The 23,822-nt window shown below is 37.8% G+C and overlaps 1 protein-coding gene across 9 annotated transcripts in view; it reads right to left on the bottom strand.

Moving 5' to 3' along the window:
- Positions 1-4,196: 4,196 nt before the first annotated feature.
- Positions 4,197-23,822, bottom strand: part of FBXL4 (F-box and leucine rich repeat protein 4) — a 66,148-nt gene continuing 46,522 nt past the window's right edge. For 5 of the 9 annotated variants that reach the window (XM_067293939.1, XM_067293940.1, XM_067293938.1 and 2 more), the window contains 5 exons: positions 16,706-16,777; positions 15,166-15,478; positions 6,923-7,214; positions 6,314-6,447; positions 4,197-5,820 (listed from right to left, as the gene is read on the bottom strand). In XM_067293939.1, the coding sequence (XP_067150040.1) occupies positions 7,051-7,214; positions 15,166-15,478; positions 16,706-16,777 (549 nt within the window). In that variant the 3' untranslated portion in view covers positions 4,197-5,820; positions 6,314-6,447; positions 6,923-7,050. Of the gene's footprint in view, positions 5,821-6,313; positions 6,448-6,922; positions 7,215-15,165; positions 15,479-16,705; positions 16,778-23,822 lie in introns of those variants that run through there. The other 4 variants (XM_013949004.2, XM_067293943.1, XM_067293944.1 and 1 more) reach the window with 4 other exon arrangements.

Genomic DNA, 23,822 nt, shown 5'->3' with positions numbered 1-23,822 from the left:
AAAATGTGAGCCAGACAATTCCCCAGGCAACTGCACATGCCTCAGCTGGGTACTAAAAGACCCACCTGTAGAGACAAGGCCAGCCTCTACACAGCGACTCCTCTACCTGCCTTTTAAGAAGGTGGTATTATAAAAAGCCATAAGTTGCTAAAGAGCTGTAGTGGTTTTATGCTCACTAAGAAGAACTAGAATGGGATCATCAAATCCATTTCAGTAAGATGGCTCAAGGGACAGATGGTAATTAGGACTTGTCTATACTTGAAAGTTAAATCAGAAAGTGCAAGGGCTTCCTGTGGACACACTAACTCCTGATTATTTTAATTTACTTTTGGTAACTATTCCAAAATAAATCCCAGTATAGACAAGCCACTACTTTCCAAATCACAACCAAAGAGCTATTTTTAATTTGCCTCTGTTCATTTCAGTACAGTGCATATGGTGCAGAAGTGTGCTGCACTGCACTGAAGAAAATAAATTTAGAGAGAGACAAACGTCCCATAGAGAGAACTCATCTCTGGATGGTAAGCAGAGAATTGTACTATTTGACAGCAAAGCAGTCTTTACTAAAGAGCTCTTGACAATTGTAGAATTGTAAATAAATACACGAAAGATGGTAAATTCACCACAGCTATATGCAGTATCGCCCTAAAATTCTCAGATAGTTCAGTGTTCCATAAACTTTGTCCTGTTTCTCATCTGAATTCAAATTATCATGTTTTGACATGATGAATAATCAACCACTACACTCAGTTTCCAATAGAGTAAGAAGGAAAAAAATGGCACCTAAGCTATGGTGATCCTGACTTACAAGATCCATGGAAACAAATGCTAAAAATAAGAACAGGCAAACTTAACAGTTCCTAACATAGATGATTTTACTCAGTTTTTAAACAGAAACTGTTGTTGGTACACAAAAATAAGGATTATCATCTTAATTCATGGTCTAACTTTCAGACTTCACAATGACAATAATCCTACTGTAAAATAATCTGGTGTGTTTTGTGCGTTACAAAACTGTATGTTGGAAATGTTACCAAATTCTTATATTAATAACAGTTACATTTAGGTTTTCCTAAGCTAATAAAAATATTGCTTCTCAATAAAAAAGCAAATTAACATGATTCAAGTTTCTTAAAATAGGTATTCTCCCCAAGCCCCATCATCTTCAGCAATCAGTATACTGAAGCAAATAAAACAATCAAAGGGCAGGTCTCAGATTACCATTTTTACCTCAAAACTGCACAGTTTTTGTCCTCCAAAAAGAACCAGTTACAAAAATCCTAAGCAATTAACAGTCTGCATGTGTGCACACAAGCACATGTGCACAAAATCATTTCAGATTTTAACAAAAGCACAGGTGGGCAGAGCTGGGTGAAGAAAAAAGCCTATTTTTATGTAGTTCTTACAAAATGAAACAAAGGTAAGAGACATCAGGAATTATCGCACAATCATGTACGTGAAAGCTCAATAATAGGAGTGCCTGAATACTAAACCTTGACTCTATAAAACAATGTGTGTATGAAGCATATGTGGGAAACTGAATTTCTGGGAAAGATAACAGCTGATCTAGAGCAATGCATTTTCTTTCTTCATGTCTGCAAGTAGCTCTTGCCACCCGTTCATGAAATTTCATAGCTGCTCTCCCAGAAGTTCCCCTTGCTTAATTTCCCAACTTTCTTAGCATTTGGTATTTCCTCAGTATTCAAGAAAAAGATAGATAGAACTTTCAAATAGTTAAGATTTGGGGGAAGGGGTTGTTTGTTTGTAGAAAAAAGTAATCAAAAGTGTAAGAAAAACTTCATTCCTCACAAAGGATCCTCTCCAGCTTGGGATGTCTCTCATAACAGTGCCATTTATCATTATTAAGCGAAAACAAGACAGGGGAAAACTAGAGCTACACAACTTAAACTGAAGTAATAGTACTTTGTCCATTAGCTAAAAGGAAAGATTCTACCATTGTCTCCTATTAATGAGGTTGACCCTTCTCAAAAAGAGCCACCTCTTGCCCAGGCCCTTCTTTGAAGATCCTTAGGATCTGTAACACACACAAGACTCACACCTCAGCCTTTCTTAAGTGTCAGTTACCACAATTTGTCCTATGTGTGGTAATATTTTCTAATAAAGAGCCCTTCCATTGTCAAGTCAGAACCCTAAAACCACAGAAATTACCATCAAGGACAAACACTTTCTTTTGGGAAAGGTGTTGACTCCGTCTAACACAGCACGTACAGATGCATTAAACCAGAAATCTTTTAACACAGTAATTCCAAAAGCTATAACTTACACAATCATTGCAAAAGAGTAATAATCAACATACAAAACAACCCCCCCACACTTGATATAATAAAATGCTACATTTTATCTATTTTTTGTAATCCTGCAGATGTGATGTGGAAAACTTACCCTATAAAATGCAATACATACATACAGTAAGAACTAGAACTAAACACAGTTTCCACACATGTACAGCACGTAACATTTCTGATGAGAGAAGAGCAGTTAAATTAGGCATAGTCTTAATTACAGCAGTCTGAAAGATTATCAAAATAGCTGCACTATATCACATTTTTCAAATAGTTTCATGCATTTTTACAGAACTATACATATAGCCAGCTGGGTGCATGAGATTTTAAAACAAGAAAAGGGGATGCATCTCACTAGAAAGAAAAAAAAAGACACCACAGGCATTTCAAGGGGCTCAAGGGCAGATCCTGGCATTTAAATAACTGACTTTCAAATTGTCATCATCTCTTTAATTGGCTTTTCTGGATGGAATTTGGAGGGTTTTGTTTGGTTGAGGTTTGGGGGTAGAAGTTGTTATAGTTTTGTTTTTTTGCTATTTCAAGGCAGGTGGTATGACACTGGGTGGAACTAATCTCAGTTTAGTATTCTAAAGTATCTAATCTGAGCTAAATCACAGTTTCCACAGTCTCCAGAGAGGCAATCCAGAAAATGATTCATTCTGCTTTTCTTAAATATCTATCCTAGGACAGGATGAATAACTCTGCTCCTTCTAAGAGTAACAGAGCAATCCAACAGCTTAAACTAATGTCTAACTTTCAGATAGCTAACATGCAGCATGATGCATCTCACTTACTACTTACCATGATTACTGGACATCATCTATCTGGAAAAGCTGGCATGAGAGCCCCAAGGAAAGAATCATGGAGTAAATACAAAGGCTTTCCTCCTTCTTCTCTGAAATTGTGCTTCTAAGCGCAAGCATAAGGTCCAAACTCCTATGAAAACCTGTTCTTCCATTTAAGACCTGTTCACTAATGTAAATAGTCATGTGCATAACTTAAAAGTCCCACTCTTTTATAGAGCTATTTAGTCAGACAGTTCAGGATTACAAATACAAGCAAGTACATTATTGAATTGAAGTCTTCAAGAGTTGGGAAGATATCTTAAGTGGTAAAACTTGAATACTGATTTCTAAAATGAGCAAAATATATTGCCATATCTACCTATATGAGATCCCATGCCAACTACATACACAGAGTAAGGAAGTCCCCCTTTAGTTTAAGGGCACAAGCTCTTCAGAGCAAGCCTTTTTTATACATCTGTGGGGTTTTTTTGTTTTTTTTTAAACATCTGTTGCCAAAGCACATCATCTGCAATGCTTAAGAAAGAGGACAAAATAAAAAATGGAATATCCTTAAACTGAGGGACAGCCTACTGTTGGAGATGATGACCCAGTTCCAGGATAACTGAAATCCTTTAGCTGATCTAGCATCACTCATTTTGGATTAAACAAAACTAGAAAAAAATTCCATCTAAAGGACTGTTTCACATGGTCACAATCCACAGTAGTTAAACTCTGCATTCATACTCTATCATACCCTGTAATATCTTTCACATGTAGACTAACGAAAAGGCACTTCAGAAAGCAACACAGGAGAGCCAGTACACATACTGTTCTGGCTTTTCCTGTAGCATGGATAGAGAGGAACTCAGTCTCCAGGTACAGTAAAACAACATTTCAGAATAGAATTGCTAAGAAACACCTTTTGCTATCATAGTTACTCCACAAAAGTAATTACTGCATGAAAATGTTGAGATTTATACACACACACACATATATCTAGATGTATGTATAAATATATACATATATATGTATAAAAATTATATATATGTATAAATATTTATACATGCATATAGGTACTAAATAACAGAACTAAAAAGACAATGACCTGTTCCTGCTTCTTTACAATGTACAAGGAAGGTCTAAAAGCTTTTTTTTTTTTTTTTTAATCTTGGAAATATCAGGAATGTCAAGCCTGGTCTCTCCTCTCTTTGCTGGAAGACTTCTTGGAGGTATAAAGCCACAGGTAAAAGAGCTTTTTACCCACTGATTTACAGTTAAAGTACAGAACTATAGACAAAGTTGTCTCGTCCCCCAAATATTCTTCAGCTATTTGAATTAATGACACATTAGCAATAGCTAAGTTTTAAATAGTCCAAATAAAAAGCAGGTTTCAGTTAATCCTAAAGTGTGACAACCTTTCAAGTTACAATACAGAATTCCTGACAAACAGAATTTCAAACAGAAGGCACAAAATAAGAAACAAATACTTTAGTATGAACAACAAAATGTCAATTTAAACCTCCTTTATACTTCTTAAACAGCAATACAGAATTATATCCTTTACAGACATGACTGTAAATATACTTTTTTTTTTTTAAATACAGTTCACTGATGTTGTAGAAGTAAACTAACTATTCACCTACTTTACCAGTTTGAAGGCACAATGGATATCACTTCATCCACATCCCATACTACTTAGAGTGAAAAACCAACAAGAAGCATCTTTAAGAAAAAAGGAGATAAAAATACAGATGCACCCTGAGAAGTGAAATTTCACAACAAAAAACACATTTATTTTAAAATACCGGTATTTGTAAACTCCCATTGTCTGAACCTGTGTTCTCCTATAACTAGGACAATAATGTTTAATCTTCAGTTACTATGAATAATATTACTTGTAGATAAAAATAATATTAAAAGTTAAGTTCCCAGAAACATAAACCAAACCTGACTGAAAGAAATGAGGTCTCACACAGAATCACACCAAAGCTGACATCTGTCAGTGAGGAAGAAAAAAATCTAAATTTAAAGATTTCTAAGAATCTCCAGGTTTCTGGGGAAAAAAAAATGGAATGGCATAACCTAGCTGGAAATCCCGTAGTGCCATCTGCATGGAGAGAAAGGGGGGGAGAGAGAGAGAGAAAAAAAAAAAAAGAGACATCTGTGCATGCCCTTCTTTGGATCTGGAATTCTCAAAAGATTCTGTAAATTTTAAAATCAGGAAAAAAAAGGTCTTTTTATAAAAATCAGATAAGTGTTCTGTAGCTGTCCCATGACATGGTTTATAAAAAGTATTGGCACCAGCACAAGGAGTTCAGAGCATTCATTCAACAGTCACAGAGACTGCCAAATCCTCAATGATTTGTAGCACTCCTCTACCAGTGGACAGTTATTTACTGCATAAACTGAAGTATTCTTTGCCAGTGATCTTCGGTGTAATAAGGTAGTTCTGCCAGACAAAACGTTTTGCCTGTTCTTCTAGTAGGTAATCGGAAATATGTGGGTCCGGTATTTCTGCCTTGATGGCAATTTCAAATGACAGGCCACGTTTCATGGTCCACATTCACCAACAATGGCTAAAAATGTACAGTTATAAACTCAAGCTGTAAATAGCAACATACTCTTGCAGTGGTAATCGTTGGGGGGGGGGGGAGAGGAAAACTTCATCCAAGGAATTGCAGGAGGAAGAGCTCTGGAATTCATCCATCAACACAGCCTTCCTTCTCCAAAGGCTAAACAGTGTTGGGGAGAGAGGGGGGGAGAGAGGGGGGGAGAGAGGGGGGGAGAGAGGGGGGGAGAGAGGGGGGGAGAGAGGGGGGGAGAGAGGGGGGGAGAGAGGGGGGGAGAGAGGGGGGGAGAGAGGGGGGGAGAGAGGGGGGGAGAGAGAGTCCAATAGTACTTGGAGCTATCACCTCTCTTGGAAAGAACACGAAACAAAACAAATCTCTTAAGCTAATAAGCTAACAAATCATATTGCCCTTGTTTCACAAACACTATTTTCACTGCTATTTTACTGAACAAAAATGTTTGGTTTTACACTTGACAGTAGATGTGATTCCAATAAAAGGGACAGTTGCCAATGTATTATCCTAAGTACAGATTTTTATGGTACTTTGCATGATAAGCAGATGTATTGCAAATCAACACAATCTTGACCATGAGAGAAATTTGAAAAGAAAATTGTTTTGGAGTCTTCTACAAATCATCAGTTATGACACTAAGTACCTGGCTCAAACTTTATATCCAATAGCAAGAAGCAGCTGGTAATTTTCTCTTTCGTTTCTGCTATAAGTTCAGGTGGAAGGTTCTTGCATTTATCTGTTGTGTCGCTTAGGCTGGACTGTAAAACATCACTACATCTATTTCAGGTGGAGGAAGGGAGAAAAATGTATCAGATATAAGTCATTGCCAACAAAATGAAGAAAAAATGTCTTTTCAATCCATTCTTATACAAGCTTAAATAGTTTTTTCAAACAGCTCATTAGAGGCCAATAATAAGATCTTACACTGCAGGCCAAATTAAAATGCTGCAGTGTATATATATATTTGTGTGTGTATATATGCATGTGTATGCACACATATATAAATAAATAAAAGGAAGCACCCATCTTTTTCTTGCTGCTAAATATTTAACTTTTGCTTTTATCTGGATAGTTTATTGTCTAGAACACCCTACAAAGGGACATTTAAGAATACATCTTTAATTTTCCCCTCATTAAAGTCATATATATGGCTACTTTTTAAAAACATGCAATGCCACCAATTAACAAGGAGTAAAACAATTACTAGGTACAATATCAACTCTTTAGAAAATGCATAATAATATATTTTTACCCATTTTGTGCAGATAATTAATACTTTCCACTATTTCATAGGGGATTTACGTTGTTCTTAAAAAAGTCAGCACAAATTCACAGGAAACAACTCTGTCAAATGAATTCCATAGCAGCATATGTAGTGAGTCACTGGGTGAAACTCTTTTTTATGAGCACATTAGGAAAGTTGGCATTCAGTTCTAGGACAACTCTATTATCAATCTGTGAACAGAAGGACACATCGAGTAAAGAAAGATCTTTACAAGACTCCAGCAATTTTCTTAAAGATGCAGGGCTTACCATCCTCGTTCCTGTTCAAAAACAAAAAGAGAAAGAAAATAACTTTTAAAGTTGATGAGAATAGTCTCTCTCTTTTTGTTTTCCCCCCTCAAAGCTGCTAAAACTGCATCATGAAAAAAATGCTACTATAACCTAAATTTTCTTTAAATTATTTCAATTAGATCTCAAATGAAAAGCTTTTCTCAGGGACAGTCTTTGCAGGATCTTGCCTTTAAAAAGCCTGTTGTATTTTCTCAGCCCAACTGCTTAAGTAACCCCATCAGTTTCTACCTGAGAGAAACTTCACAACTTCAAGGGGAATTTCTAACTACAGAAGCTGACCCCAAATACCCAAAGCCACAAGACTTCTCAGTGATGAGATTCTGGCCTTTGGCAACAAGCAATATAGTATGCTACCCTCCTGTTCTCACGGCTTCTCTGCTGACTGTAATAGCTTGCACAGCACATATGCTATTATGGACTACTCCTACTCCAAGTAAATCAGCAAGACTTCTGTGGAAGCCAGATTAGGGCTCTGGAGTGAGCCCGGGCATTACACACATGCAGGAGTAACTCTCAAAGGACTACCAGTCCTCCCTGTATACACTAACTGCAAGAGGGAACACTTAATGCTATTTGCCTCTACTAAAACTGCAACTGAACTCCTGAATCCTGTCCTCCAGAGTCAGGTCAAGCATGGAATTCAGTCAGAAATCGCAAACAGGTGTTTATATCCACACACACACTCCCGTTACAGGCGATGGAAGTCTAGTCAGTACAATCGATGGTGCGTAGCACATGGTTCAGCAGACACCAGGGAAGGATCCAACTACTTGAAGAGAGGCGCCTCACGCCCCCTGGGATTTCTTAGACCACGCAGGACATTCAGGCAGAGCTGGCCGATATGACACAGGACCCCCAGGGGACCCATGCCCTACTGGAGCAGCAGCTGGAAGACAGCCAGGTTACTCTGGGCAAGTGAATCAAGCCCTGGCATCTCCGGTGTGCCAAACTGCTCAAACTGACTAAAACATTTACACACCCAACATGTAGACACCTACTGGTAGACACTTCAATTTATATATCTTAGTCTTGAACTGAATCTCACTCCAAGAAGCCATCTAGGTCAGTCTCTATTTTGTCTTTGGCCAGGGCCAATAATGCTTACAAAAAGAGAGGAAGAAACAGGGTGTTTATAAAGTGTTCCTTCACTTCCTCTCAACTGCCAGCAATGATCAATTTAGGGATTTCCTAAGCGATATTCTATGAATGCCTGCTCCCCTTCTGAACACATTTATATTTATGGCCCTTTCACATGGGTTCCACAGTTTAACTAAATATTCTGTTTAAAAAACACCACAAAAAAAGAAATCAGTCTTAAATCTGCCTGTTAATTCCGTTGCCCTTTAATTCTTATTTCATAAAGCAGCAGTGAGAGATCACTCCCAATTCACTTTCCCCACACCAGTCAAGAATTTATAGTCATCTCTTCTGTCCCCTCAAGGCTGTCTATCCTCCAGACTCTTCTGTATTTCAGACAATCCTTGTTGCCTTGTCTCTGTACTTTCTAATTTAGTACTTTTGAAATGGGATAACCAGAACTGCACACTGTACTGAACACAAAGGCAGTAAATCTCTCCTTTTCTTTCCTAAGAAATCCTAATAGTTTATTCTTCCTTTGGAGTGCTGCTGAGCAATGAGCTGATGTTTTCAAAAAAAAAAACTATCAGCAACATGTCCAGGATCTATTTCCTACACAATAATAAGTACTATAAAGCCACTCCCTTCATATGCTTAGTTAAGGTTATTTTTGCCCCATATGATGACTTTGCTCTTATCAAGAGAGCAGTCTGTCTGCTGCATTTTATCATCTGGCTACTCAGTGTCGCAGAATCATTTTGCAATTCTTTGGTGTTAAGTTCCTCAGCCTTAGATTTTTCTATCCTCAGTATTTGCACATCAGCAACCTCTGTTATTATTCATTCGTTCACCCAGATTACATACAAACACATTAGACAGTACCTACCCTAGGGCAAATCCTTGGTGACCACACTAGTGACCTAACTTCACTGTGAAAACAGACAATATATTCTTATCCTCTGTTGTCTATCTTTGAAACACTCATACTCCAGGAGAAGATAGCCAAGTTCTTTTAAAAGCAGCTTTTAGTGAGAGACCTTGGTAAAAGCTTTTGAAAATCCAATCCTATATGGACTGGATCAGTGTTATTCCCATCTTCATCAATTACTCCAAGGAATTTTAAAAGATTTGAGAGGCAAAATTATCCTCGCAGGGATGGAGCTCTCCTTGCAAATATCATAACACTCTTCATATACACTGATTCATTCTTTCTTATGGTTGCAACCAGTTTACACAAGACAATTTTGTTTCGTAGCTTTTAGGATCATCCCTGTGCTCCTTACAAAAGCTTGTGTCACATTTGTCACCCTTCATTCCTCCACTGCCAAGGCTAATTCAAGTGACGAATCACACACCAGAAGTAAGATTTCAACAGCCTTGTATTTGAGCTCATTTAGAACTCCTGAATGAATATCATTTAGTACTAACAATTTATTATTGTTCAATGTATTGACTTGTTCAAAAGCTTCCTGTATTGGCATTCCAATTTAAGACAGCTTTGCAGGCTAATCTCCTGGAAAGAATGGCTTTGATGTGGCAGCCTACATGATCCCCCCTGCAGTGAACCCTAATGGACAGATAACAGTTTTCCTGCAATGGCCTTCTCATAACTGAGTGATCCTTTACACCTTGACTACCTACCAGCCTCAGTAACTCTTCTGTAAACTTCTTGTATCTAACATTTGGAATACAGTTTTAGCATTTACCATTAGCCAATGGTTTCTTAATAGTTCATTCTGCCTCGCTGTGATTTTGTTTCACTTCCTAGAGTTCATTTTCCTATTTTCCATCTTTAAATAAGACTCATTTCCAGAAAGATGTCTCTATTTTTAATAGTTTCCTGTACTCATCTGTGTAAGCAAAGTGGTTTCTAGGGGTGGTCGTCTTCACCTCTTCTATAGTAGGTTCTTGGATTAGTTGCTCTGAGACATCATTTAAATCATCTAAAAAGTCTTTGTTATCATGCTCCCAAAGTTTACCTCATCCGTATGGAGGTAATCAAGGCCTGCCATTATTACTGGGATTTTTAACTACCTTGGCATTAAATAGTCACTGTTACCACAACAGTCAGGCAGTTGATATGACAGTCTGGGGCATACACAGAGATTCTGTGATACACTTCAGTTATTTACTTCAGTTGACTCCAGTTTTATTATAGTACTACAACCCTACCAGCATGATCTGCTCTACCGTTCCCACTGAAATTCTAGGAATATAGTATGCTACTCATTTTCCTTCCACCAACCCTTAGCATTGCTACCGTATCAGCACCTTCCTTAAAACCAGACAGTCATGTTTACCCATCACAGCTTTTAGACTTCAAGATCCAAATGTGTGTTTCTATATAAATACTAGATCTAGATGCTCAGCAGCAGACTTTGTGTGTAGGATGGTCTTCATTTCTTCCTACCTGACTTTGACAGTTGTCCTACCCTTTCTTTTAAGGCTAAGATTTTTAATGAATTTAACTAAGTGAGCTATGTCATCCTAAATTATGTGCTTTTTTTGTACCTGTTACTTTTTTCCTCCTCAGACTTAAAATTGTACAGTGAGAAAGAACTTTTCCTAAGTTAAAAAGAGCAGCAATCTGGTTGGGGTTTGGTTACTCTGACCACTGGATAGCAAACAGCCTCCATAAACTTACTTTTATTTATACAGCGTACAATTAGTGATATATATTTCTTAAAAGCACATACAAAAGCATTTTAGAAGAGTAAATAATACAGCACATTTTCCTTTGTCTTTGAAAGACAGATAACACATCCTTTTACCTACAAAACACATTTTCCTAGATTTTGGAAGGGTTTGGACTTTCATTATTTACTATAGTTTTTCAGCTTGGACTAGTTGCTCCTTTCTCAGAATTAATACATAACCAGTGTATTAAAATCTGCCATTTATTTTTGTTGTTCAATTTGTTCCCTGGAAAAATTCTCTGGTACCACCTTCAAAAGGGTGCTTCTGAGCAATGATTTGTTTACTAGAACAATTTTGTTTATTAGCTGTAAATGATTTCATTCGCACGCAACCGTATATGCAGCACACCAACTCTAGAATTGTTAGGCAGACCTGTGCATGATGGTTCTGAAAATACCACCTCCAGAATATTCCTACAGCCCCAATTGCTAGGGCAAGGGATATTACTGCATACCAAACACTAAGAATATTCAAGCAAAAAGATGTACCTCCAGTAATTTCATTTAAACACGCACTCATAATAAACTTTCAACATGGTATATATGAGAAAATCTCCAACTTCTGTACAGAAAGAACCCACACATGCAGTTAATGAAGTACAGACCCTGAAAATAACAAGCACTAGTCCCTCAAAAGCTTACTTCTCCTTTCTTCCCCTAGATCAGCCAGACTAGCCTTTTATTCTTTATATTTTATTCAATCTATTGCACACTGCTCAAATTCTAAATTTTAATGGGCTGCAGATTTTCCTGTTCAAATTGACTAACTATATGTTGATGTTCTCAAGAGAAAGCTGAAGATTTTGACAGCTGGCAAGAGGATAGTTGGGTTTTCTGTTGCTCAGGAAGGTGTGGCAGGTGTTTTTGTAAGTAGATAGGAGTATATTAATTCTGCACTAACAAGAGTATCTACTTTTTTACTACTCTCTCCGCAGGACAGAGGCAGTTATGACTTTTAGGGACAGAGGTTAAGATGACTTATTCTTCATTCTTAATAGCAGCTGGTTGCTTGTATGTTGCTCATATGACATACAGTAAAAGCTTTTGGCACTACCAATTCAGGCTCTCCACCGACTCATCGCATTGCTCAACAAGTTTGAAAATTAGCTTTTAACTACAGGCCCAGAGGTTTCCATTTAAATTTCTCCAGCACTAGATCACAGAATGGATGAGGTTGGAAGGACCTCTGGAGATCATCTAGTCCAACCCCCCTGCTCAAGCAGGGTCACTTGGAGCACATTGCTCAGGATTGCGTCCAGACAGCTTTTGAATATCTTCAAGGAAGGAGACTCTACAACCTCTCTGGCCAACCTGTTCCAGCGCTCAGTCACCCTCACAGTAAAGAAGGTTTTTCTCATGTTCAGATGGAACTTTTTGTGAGGTATGCCATCACTAGAGAACTGTCAGATCATCACAGCTGGATTATTCTACTGCAGGGTGGAGATCCTCAAGTGAAGGGAAAGTAGCAGAATAATTTCTATATAACTCATCATTTCAGCCAGTGGAAAAGATGTGGCAGAAAAGGAAAGGAGGCTTATAAGGAGGCAGCTCAGCACGTAATGGGTAACAGAAACCTCAGAACTAAAAAAAAATTAAGCAGCACATCGTCGTATACTTAGTGACACATTACATTTCCTCTTCAAAACTGTATCACAAATATAGCAGATGTGGATCCAACCCACTTTTTATTATTATTAAAAAAAACCCTACTTTCTGAAGTACATTCCACACACCATTTAACAGCTACTCAAACAACACTACATTGGCCAGTAATTGCAAGAAGTCCTTGGAAGTCAGCAATTTTCATCCTCTGCAAAGTCCACTGATTCTAGAAGAAGGAATTTACCAAACGATAATGGAGAAAGTAAAGAAAGGAGAGATGGACAGCAAACTGCAGGACCTACAAACTGAAATCAGCATCTAGCGTAGCCAAAACATTCATTTTGTAATACTTAAATGAATGACGAACAGATCAGAGTTCAACGGGCTTAATTTTAAGAGGTTTAATTTTCCTCCACTCCTGAAGCTATTGTGGTGATAAGTTTTATACAACTAAAACACAAGGAGTTTTCCCTGCTGAGTTTGTAAGTTCTAACAATTGCAAAGAGAAACCAACATTGCACTGTCAACTCTGGCGACTATGTTGCAAGGTAAGACATTTCAATCCTTGCTTAGGTTAAGGTCTAGTACATAGCAAAAAACTTCAAGCTTTTGCTGTTTTGTTGAAGCAAGAGAGGTTCCCTCACAACATGCACAGTTAGCCTAGCAGCAAGCAGAAGCTGTCAATTTTACTTCCTCCAAATTCCCCCAGTATTTCTACGTCCTTTACAACCCACATATAAGCCAAACATTTCATTACTCGGGAGACAATAGGGGATATAACAAAGAGTACCTCTCCTTCATTCACATCATGGAGAAGACCCACTCCTCAAGGTTAGTCTTGCAAAACTGAGAACTGAGCTCAGGTCTCTAACAGCTTCAGACCAAACCAAATATGCAGTCTTATTGGGAAAAGCCACTTCACTCAGGAATACTGGTAAGCACCCAGGTGATGATCAAAATCCTTTCACATGTTCAGGTATTGTTTTTCCACATAAGCGTCAGTAAGATGTTGAACTGAATTCAAATGTGAAAGGAAGTGCGTGGCAACAAGCCTCCACTGCTGGCAGAGAAGCAACAGCACTAGCAGACTATCTGTAGGCTTAACACAACCAAACTATTCATTGCACAGCCTCTCTGGCATAGCGAAAGGTCAGACCAATTTGTAGGCAGACACAATGCCATTGTAATAGAAATGCATGAAAGTGGGTGATCAAGAGAACATACATGTTTTTCAAATACTTTATTCACTATGCCTTTTGGAAACTTGTCATGTCTGACTAGGGAAATGTGCCCTCAAACTAGCTACAAAACAGATTCCCTTAAATATAAGCAAAGCACGTTACCACCTGCAGACACATACATCAAGCCTGAACAATTTGTACCAAGTGGATAAGTTTTCATCTGTTCATACTCCTTCCCAACGGTGGTCAGAAGGTGACTTTCTTATTCGGAGATGAGTAAAACCATTTTTCATGGTAGAAGAGTATGTACTAGCTATATTGGAATGACAATCTGAAGCCATATGGTAAATTTTTTGTAATGAGAAATGCTGCTAGCCTTAAACACACTTGGAACATTATTCAAGTTGAGCACTCTCAGTTCTTTGCAGCATCTTTCTCAACCTAAATGTAGTGTTTTCATTAAAATTAAGTATTAAAAAATGTGCAGTACAGCTTTCTTCCCTTTCTTTTTAATCTTCCTCTTTCAACTAAGCCAACAAAAATAACTCATAAAAGTGCATAGAAACTTCTCCCACATCAACGTTCAGACTACTGCTGCAGTCCTACACTATTTTTAAGAGAAAACCCCAACTTCCATTATAAAAAAAAAAAAAAGTATTAAGCAAAGCTACATTTCTCAAAGTCCTTACTTACAAGACCAAAGCATATTTGTTTTAGATTTCTAAAAATATTAGTAACTAGGGTGCAGAGGATTAGAATTTAAGATCTGCTATTTTTTTGCTCCTCGCTTTCTTCCCACCTGAGTGGAAAGTCCACTTAATTTTTTTTCTTAATTACTTTCTCTTTCATGAGACAATTCACTTCCTGGTAAAAAGGACAAAGAAATTTAATACCGTTCCATCTATCTGTACTATGCAAAAGCAGAAATCTGTTTACTGATCATAAGACTTGCACTATACTTTGTCACACTTCACACAAAGTAAAAAAGCAACAATCAACAAAAGCAGAAACAAGGAGAAGAAACTGGATCATCTGATAGCCAAAAGTTGGTAAAAAGGATCTGAGTCAAAAAAATACTAGTGATTATAAAACTAAAATTATTAGGAAAAAAAAAATCATACTCAATTCTCAGTTTAAGCAACTAATACTAAACAGTCAAATCATATGATTGACATAAATCCATTAGATTCTTCACTGCAGTAAATAGTATTTCCTAATCTTTTTTTCCTATGCTGAGCCATATTTTAAAGAAAGATTTATTCAAAAAAATGTCTGGAAGACAGTTTTATCTTGTGGACTCCCTTTTAACTGCAAGGCTTTTCAAAATAAGTACGAAATATTCCAATAGTCCTATGTTTTCTTACCCAATATATCCAGTTGCCGTAAATGAGTACAGTTAGCAGCGAGCTCTTCAATGTCTGCGTCACACACAGACCTGTTGGCTGTAAGAAAGAGCTTTTGCAAGTTTGGGAGTTTACGTGCAAGGTTGGTGAAACAGCCTGTACTGCTCTGTAATGTAGGGCACCAGCCAAGATCAAGTTCTTCCAAAAGCTGGCAGCCTGAAGCCAATTCTGCTATTCCGCTTTCAGTTATGTTTTTACATCTCCACAAATCCAGACTACGAAGCTTTTTGCATTTTGCTCCCATCATGCTTGCTATAAGATCATAGTCTTCAATCTGCAAGGAAAACAAACACTTTGTCATGTATACCATCTTTTCCAGACATATATAGGTGTTACAAGAGCTTGCTTGCTAACACACCTACAGATCTGTCTTAAGCATTTGTCATTTCTAAAGAGCTCGAAGAATTATGCCTTGTAGATTACAATGAGGTCTAGTTTTACAAAAGACAAAGGCAAAATACATTTTCTATCAACCACTGAACATAGATGCTTTCAAATTCATTTAGTAAAAGGATCAGTGAAAAAACAGGAAAAAGTCAATTTTCTTTCAAAACACCCTTTTTTGAACAGTTATTTTTCTTTCAAAAGATAATTATTTCATGGCGATAGGCACTGCAACCATAAGCATACGTGCATTAAAGAATGCACATATTTCTGTTCTAGGTTGACCAGTTGCTACATCTCCTTAACACAAGCATTGCTAGAAACACCTTGGGCAAGCCAAAGGGGCTGAAACAATGTCTCATTAACTAGGCAGCAGGGAACGAAATCCACTGTCAAAAAAATATAGGAAGACTAGAACTGTTGGAAAGATTAAGTCACATTGCTCCCCTCCTCTTTCCTTGAGTCGAAGTAGGGAAGGCTGAGTCAATTCTGCTTTGTCACTTGCTGCCTGAACTTTCAGGAAATTCTACTAAGTCTCCCTAGTTAGTTACAGCTAGTGTGTCTATCACCAGAGACAGGAGCAAACTAGAATTCTACTACATATACCTCTGGCATATACATGCAATACAGCTCAGATGAGTTCCCTGCAGGAACTGCTATCCCTGTGTTTTCTTTTTTTTTAAATCAATGCATGCCCCCAGGAAGTCTATGAATAAAACAACTTTTGCAGAAAACATATCTCTCTCATGTTTATTACTGTAGGATCACATGCAAATGTTGGCCTGCTAGGAATGATGATTCGGCTTGAATAAGAGTAAGTCCTGATAACCAGTTTTGGAAAGAAAAAGTCACTATATGCATAAAGAATGCCTGAGATTTTAGGTAGAGGCTGGAGATCAAGAACAATGGAAAGCCTACAAGCGAAATTTTAGCCCTACTAAACTGGCATGCAACTAAGCCACATCCATTTTGAACCTTTACACAAAAACACAGTTTACTTTCTGACGTAGTATCAACCTAGCAGTTATCAGGTCTTTGTGCAACGTAACTCCAGGTTGAGTTCCAAAGCAAGTGTGTGTATACACACACACACACACAGAGTAGTCTAAGTACTCACCATGACACAGCTACCCAGACTGAGGTGCTGAAGCTCTGAACAGAAATTCAGGATACTGAGCAGTGCTGTTTGCTGCCACAGGGGAACACATCAGAAGGAAATATGAAAAGAGAAACAAAGAAGAGGACAATTAGACATTAAAGGTTGTCAGCACTTTTCCCGAAATACAGCTCAAAACTCAGCTACAGACACAGCAAATGCCACTTAATGAATCCCTAAGTGCTCTAACCATCGATTGTATTAGAGTCACAGGGATCACTACAAACCTTTATGCAAGTCACTTCGAATGTTGTTTTTCATTGCCCTGAAGATATCTATACGCCTATGACCTATGGGTTCGTTTTCCCAGCAAAACTGCAGGAGAAAACGTAGCAAGTTCAAACAACAGGCAAGGCCCAACCAAAGCCATGGAGGGCTGGTGACATACCAGGAGAACAGCAGAGGCTCTGACATTCCCTGCTCAGCCACAGCCTGATAGAGGTGTCAATAGAGCCGCACAGCATCAGGGCTGAGCCGGTGACTTTAACGTCAAAGGAGTCTTCACGCTGACAGGGATGCTGACAGCCATTGAGCACCTGTCACGACCAGCATGCAGGACGAAACACATACAGCGTATACTTGACAGTCATGTTTTTGCCGTTTAACACAGCCATTCTTTTCAGAAAGTACTGCACGTTACTGAGGGAGCCTGAAATTATACTGGAACATCAAATGCATCATACAAAACATTAAGTATATGGCTATTCTGGTCTATTTTCATATGACAAGGGAAATCTCACTTTTTCAAAAAAAATTTGTGTTTCTAAGACATAGAAGAGATTCCACTGCATTGTCTGTAGTCATATTTTGTTTTATAGTTTGAAATATACCCAGTGCAAAAAGAACAACTTAACCGTCTGGGATTTAAGTTACAAATAACTGTGCATTATACTTAAAACATCCACCACTTAGGATTTTGAAATCTATGAGAGCCTGAAAAGAGTAAGTTTCACAAAACATTAACAATAAAATCTGTGGATGTCTACAGGATATACAACAGTTTCTTTCAGAAAAAAACAGCAACAAAAAAAACCAAAACAAAAAACAAGTTATATACAAGGGATAAAGTAATCTACTGCTAATAAGCAGAAGCCCTAAAGGAACACTTGTCAACAATATTTGTATGCATGTATAGTATAATTCAAATAAAGTTAGTCATTTGTCTACTTGTTTTTAGAAAGTTTACAGTAAATGTTTCTCCTTAATTTTCTCAGCTTGTTATATTCTAATGAAACTCAGCAGGAACATGACCTTCTGTCATACCAGCGTGAAGAAGTATCTGATCCCTTTCACTGAAAGGCTTGCAGATACAGAACAGGGACACGGTGCAGAGTATTCATGGAGTCTTTTTTAGACATCTAATTTAGGTGTCTCCAGGGAGCAATCAGAAATACCTAACACTCAACTTTATATGGAAGCTCAGCTTCCAACTTCGCCTTCTGAGATTTGATTTCCCAAAGGCAGCCTAAAAGTAGAGGGTGTGAATAAGCCTTCCTCATGTATATCTTTACACAGGTCTTACAAAGCCACTGTCTGTTTGCTTGCTTTACTCCATTTATGTTTTTAAAGAAAAAGCATTACAAAGTCATTACTAAAGAGGTAATACTCAATAGCACTTTAAATCTAGTAAATGTGTAAATATATTCACCTATACGATAAGCTTTAACTAAAGTACTTAATAAGCAAACACTTCATTTTGAGCATTAAACCTGAATAAGTAACTCCAATAAAATGAGACATGTATTTTACTCAGTGAAAGCTATGAGCTTTAGAATTTATTCAGGTGTCCAGATTAAAAGCAAAATCCCCAAACCCCTCTCTACACACCTTAAATATCAGAGCTAAAAAAAAGTCTCAAAAGATTGCGCACACAGTTCTAAATAGGATTCTGAAGGTATTCAGGTGACTCCTCAGGAAAATTAAATACTTCGATGTATTCCCCCATGTCTTTCAGTAACGGTTTTCAGTGTAGAGTTTAAACACTGGCCTGAAAGGACTGGAAGCAGCAACACTTACCTGCAAGTGACACACAAAAGAGAATGGTCACTCTGAATAGACTGTAGGATGTAAGATTAAATCAGTAAACTCCCTCCTTCAGAGAGGTAAAATAGCTAGGAAGACTGGTATTTATAATTGTCTTGATCATGCAACTGAACTAATGCATTAAATTGATCAGGGATTTTTGTATACCTCCCAGAACACCTTTTTCAGTCTCCCTCTCATTTCATGCAGTCAGTCCTTTACTGATGTGCACTCAGTCCACATTTTCAAAGGTGTTTTTGCTACCTATAAAACCCGTAGCATTATTTATATAAAAAAAAAATCTTTTAAAAACAACCAAGAAGAGAGCAAGCACAAGGAATTTGGATAATGAGAAGGGAGCCTGGTAGAACACCACGTCATACTGTCCCACAACATCCCAAGTCAAGCCCAAGAGTAACAGCTACTTATTCAACATTAACTACACTGGATGTATTGATTTCTCTTCTGGGGTAGATATGCCCACACACAATAAATCAGATCTTTTCAGAAGCAGTGTCTGTTCTTCTTTAACTGAGGTAGTTTTTGCATATGTCAAGAAAGAAAAAAAAAAGTTCTTTCAGCATGTCTAATTGTGCCTCAGTTGATTCAGAATCCAGGTGGTAAAGGACATCAAAATAGCAGGAGAAGATGGCAACTCACAGAATCCATATGCACTATATCTAGAAGGACTATCATTGTATTAACCTGTCTCTCTCTTTCAAGCCATATGCCTGCACAATTCATCTCTCTGATTTGCCTTCAACACAAGATGATGAGTGGTAAAACTCCTATTTAAGTGAAACTTGGAGAAGAGCAAGGCAAACACCTGACCTTGAAGCTGTAACTCAGGCCAAAAACTTCAGAAGTTAGTGTGCTTTGTAAGAGGAGCTAAGAGGCCACCTAAATGCTTGATCAGAAAGCTTTAACCTGGAGAGAATCCCTATCACTTTCTCAGCCAAGTGGACACCATGAAATCAAAGATTATCCACATAACATTTTATTCTTCAGCCTAATAGCCAACACATGCATAGTCTGCAGATTTCTTGAGCAATATCAATGTGTTTTCCCTATACCAAGGGTAAGAAGTTTAGCTTCTTTCCTGCTCCCCTTTGCACATACTCCAACTGAGGAAAGAAAAAAAAGTGGGAGATTTAAAAAAAAGAACTGGAAGCAAACTTAAGATATATATAGATAGATAGACAGATAGATTTTTTTTTTAAATAGAGTAATGCATAACATGGCCTCAGCAGTCCAAATTTCTTCTAGAACTCAGTTGAGTTGATCCTGCCTTGGACAAGGGAGATTAACTCGAAATCCTTTCCAACTCTATGATTCCAAATGAGACAGGTGACAGTTCTGGCCCAAAACAAAAACCTTCCATTTTCTAATACAGTTCAGGGTAGAAAAGGTTTACACCCTGTGTATCAAGAGGGTGTATGCTTTAATTGCACAGCTGCTACATGGCTAACTTGCATCCAGTCTGTCTTTGTAAAGATCCTAGATCCACACAAAAACATCCAGCTTTTAACTTTTGCATTGCAAAAGTGCCCCTGGTTTGCAAAGACGACCCATCAGTGGAGAGACCAAATACCCAAACACAGTTAAACACATGGCAAGACTGAATTTTGCCTTTTTTCCAGGATTTTTCACATTTATGATCCAGGAGGAAGTGCACAACATTTCTGATATCCATATGATAAGCAAAGCATCCGAGAGAGAGCCTGAGCTCAAAATCCTGTCAGACAGGAAAACCTTCTGTCTGTGGCAAATTAGGTTCACCTGTGAAAGATGCACATTGAGTATTTGACAGTTTACTCATTGCAGTTGCACTGTAAAATATCCTAAGATTTAAAAGAAAAACAGTTTTTTTTCTAAAATAATACAAAAGATGGCTACATCTGTACTATAAAAAAAAGTGTGAAAATAAGTGCACTACAGTGTGCCTCTAGAAGGTTAATAATAGAAGAACTTAAGAAAAAAATGCTATAGGATTGGGGCAAAGAAGAAACAGTTTGTCTTTTTTAATATATAAACTTCCTTTTTATAGAGAAAGCTTGAAAACTGCTTTAAAATTTGTTACTTTCTATGCTGGGAACAAAGAACAGACTGCTCTTTCCCACTGCTTTCTCAGAACAGGATCTGACACAGGTTGGGAATTCTTACAGCCTTTTACCAAAATGACAGGAGAGCCTAAATTTTTTTTTACAAGACTTTTTTTCCTGTAACTATTCAAACTTCTCAGTGAATCAGGTGCTGACAAAAAAGAAAATTTCTAACTGTCTGATCAGAAACTGCTTTTTCTCTTCTTTAAATTAGGGTTCCCTTGCTTGCTACGTATATTATCACAGAGTTCCTATTCTCCAGATTACCATACAGTTGTCCAAGAAAAATTTGAATTAGGCAAGATTTAATTTCATTTATCACCAAAAATTCAGGCTGGAGTAGAAAAAAAATCCTGTAATCCCCCCTCTGTCCCCCCAAAACAGCATTATGTGAGAATAACCAAAATCACATTATTTTTTCCTATCATTTCCAAATGATGACCTCATCTCTAGCCCTCCCTGCCCCATCCCCCCCAAAACTCTGCTGTCTCTACTTACAGTAAAATAGTTATATAACACTAGTTGCAGGCAGATATCAGATAACATGCCTGTATTTGCAAGCTCACCAGAACGAGAATATTGTATTTTTCCATGATATCAAAGAATTAATATGAGTGTTCCTAAAGACCACAATTTCTTCTCTCTCACATTTCAGTTACTTATCTCTCCTTCAAAAAAAAAAAAATGCAACTGTAAGAGTCTTGGCAGTGAGCTGCTTCTGCATATGAAGTTTATGAGGTTGTAATATTTAATAACAGGTTCTATCACAGCATTTACCCATATTTCTAGTTAGTATTTTCATCTTGCTCTCCTGATCCGTCTACATTAAAATGTTGCTTAAAATATTTGCTTTTAGGTTAGAATTACAGTCTTTAGGGCTATATCAACCAATTATAGTGGATAACATATGTTTATAGTACTGGCTACTATCCCACAATAAGCAATGGACTTTGCACAAGACAAACAGGTAAAGCATTAAAAGATTTGAGCAGCCAGCTAGTAGTGAGCTGTGGAACCCAGAATACCCAGAACCCAATCATCATGCTATTCCTGTACAAATCAAATTGACATTTCTCAAATTTGACTATGAAAATTTATACACCAATTAGACAATTACTGTAAGACATCAAACAGTCAGTATCCATTTGATACCATGCAGATATATTTTGGGGGGCTACTCATCCGACAGAACACCTGACAGTATTATTCCATTCAAAATAGCTAATAACCTGAGTGAAAATCCAAGATGGAAAAATTCAGCCTTGCCCAGATAAGGAGTAAATGTGTCATGAGGGCAAATGGGAAGTAACTCTGCTAGGTACTCTGCGTATTCTGTCTTCCTAATTAAGGGGGGGGGGGGGACACCTCCACACAGTCAGTGCTCCGTCTCTTGAAAGACTGTTTGAATGTGATAAAACAGACTGGGAAGGAGAACTGGAAAAATACAGACTAAAGTGGGCCCAACGGAATATACCATGTCTCTCTTGGCCCAACCATCACATCCATATTCTCAGTGGTCAATCCTTCAAAGAAGGTTGTCCACATCAGCTGAGAAATCCAAATATTCTCAGAACTGCACAGAAAGGTTCCTCTTCTCATGACTGGTGCAGGAGCTCTTTTGTTTCCAAAGGCTTTAAATTTGCAGCAAAGAAGATGGGACCAGCCAACCCTGCAAGGGGCAAACTCAGAACCCTGGAAACAGATTAGACCAAGACATCTTAAACGGCAGCATATACATTACGGGTGCTGCTTGTATCACTGCAGATACACAAACGCTCCTTGTGCAACTGTCTCCTCCTGCACAGAAGTAGACTTTACTGTGTACAAAGTAACTTTGGGAATTCTTCATATAAATAATGCAGGTCTTCAGCACCTCACAGACTAGAATTACCCTGCTGGAGAACTGAGACATACTACACACACAAAAGACATAAGACGACTAAATCATGTCTTTCTACATGCAGTCACAAAACAAAGACAATACAGAAGTTAGTAAGCGAACATACCAATTAGAGTTAAAACCCTTTCTTAAACAAACAAAACAACAACAACAACACACACGCACACAAAACCCCACTCAAGATTTGGCAAGCAAACACAACTAAAACCAAGCATCACGATGTTGAGCGTACATATATGCAGGGAGAACGCCATGTTGAAGCAAAAAGCTGATTACCAAGTCAGTGGGAAAGTGGAGAGGAAGGAAACAACCCCTTGCTTTAAGAAAACCACAAACAAGCTCTTGACAAATCAAGAGAAATCGTATTATTTACTTATCGCTCACACAGGTTATTTATTGAGACCAAGTAATCTGAATCAAAAGTGTATTTGGAAGTTTTTACAGAAAAACTGTAGCCTGACTGCTGGAATCAAGACCAAACTTTCTGGACTGACAGATGAGTGATTGCCAGTTTATTCCCAATTTCACACCAATAGTTCAAACCTCCTTTGTAAAGATCTGGCTTACTAACTAGAGCCATACCCTGCTATTGACCAAAAACGCTTTTCTGAGAAGTGCAGTGGTAGTGATTCAATGAGTAGTACAACAGTTTTTCCCATACAAATTAATGTAACAGAGGAAATACATGCAGGGACTTAAAAAATACCCACCAGTTAAACACAGACAGATCATACATATGATGTGAAGGATCAGTCAAGCAGGATCATAAACTGGGAAAAGTGATGTTGCAGCCGGGTTTAAAAACCCCATCCATGACGTGAGGTCTCCAGGTATTTCAGTGTGCATTAAGTCCCCGCATGCATGCTCCTACCCTGAATTCTTACAAAAAAATTGCTTTGCTACCAAATTCAGCTACTTCATCTACAAGACTGAACAGCTGACAGAAATCTTCTAATGTGAGCATTCTTGCCACCTCTTCTGGACAGCTACATTTCCATCATTGTCACTGTCCTCAAAGTCAATCAAATTAATCAAAGGCGACAGATAGAAAAAT

Source organism: Apteryx mantelli, chromosome 3, assembly GCF_036417845.1.
Source record: "Apteryx mantelli isolate bAptMan1 chromosome 3, bAptMan1.hap1, whole genome shotgun sequence".
In the NCBI taxonomy this organism is placed as follows: domain Eukaryota; kingdom Metazoa; phylum Chordata; class Aves; order Apterygiformes; family Apterygidae; genus Apteryx; species Apteryx mantelli.
The sequence above is the reverse complement of the archived record's forward strand: the minus strand, read 5'-3'. Positions and strand labels throughout refer to the sequence as shown.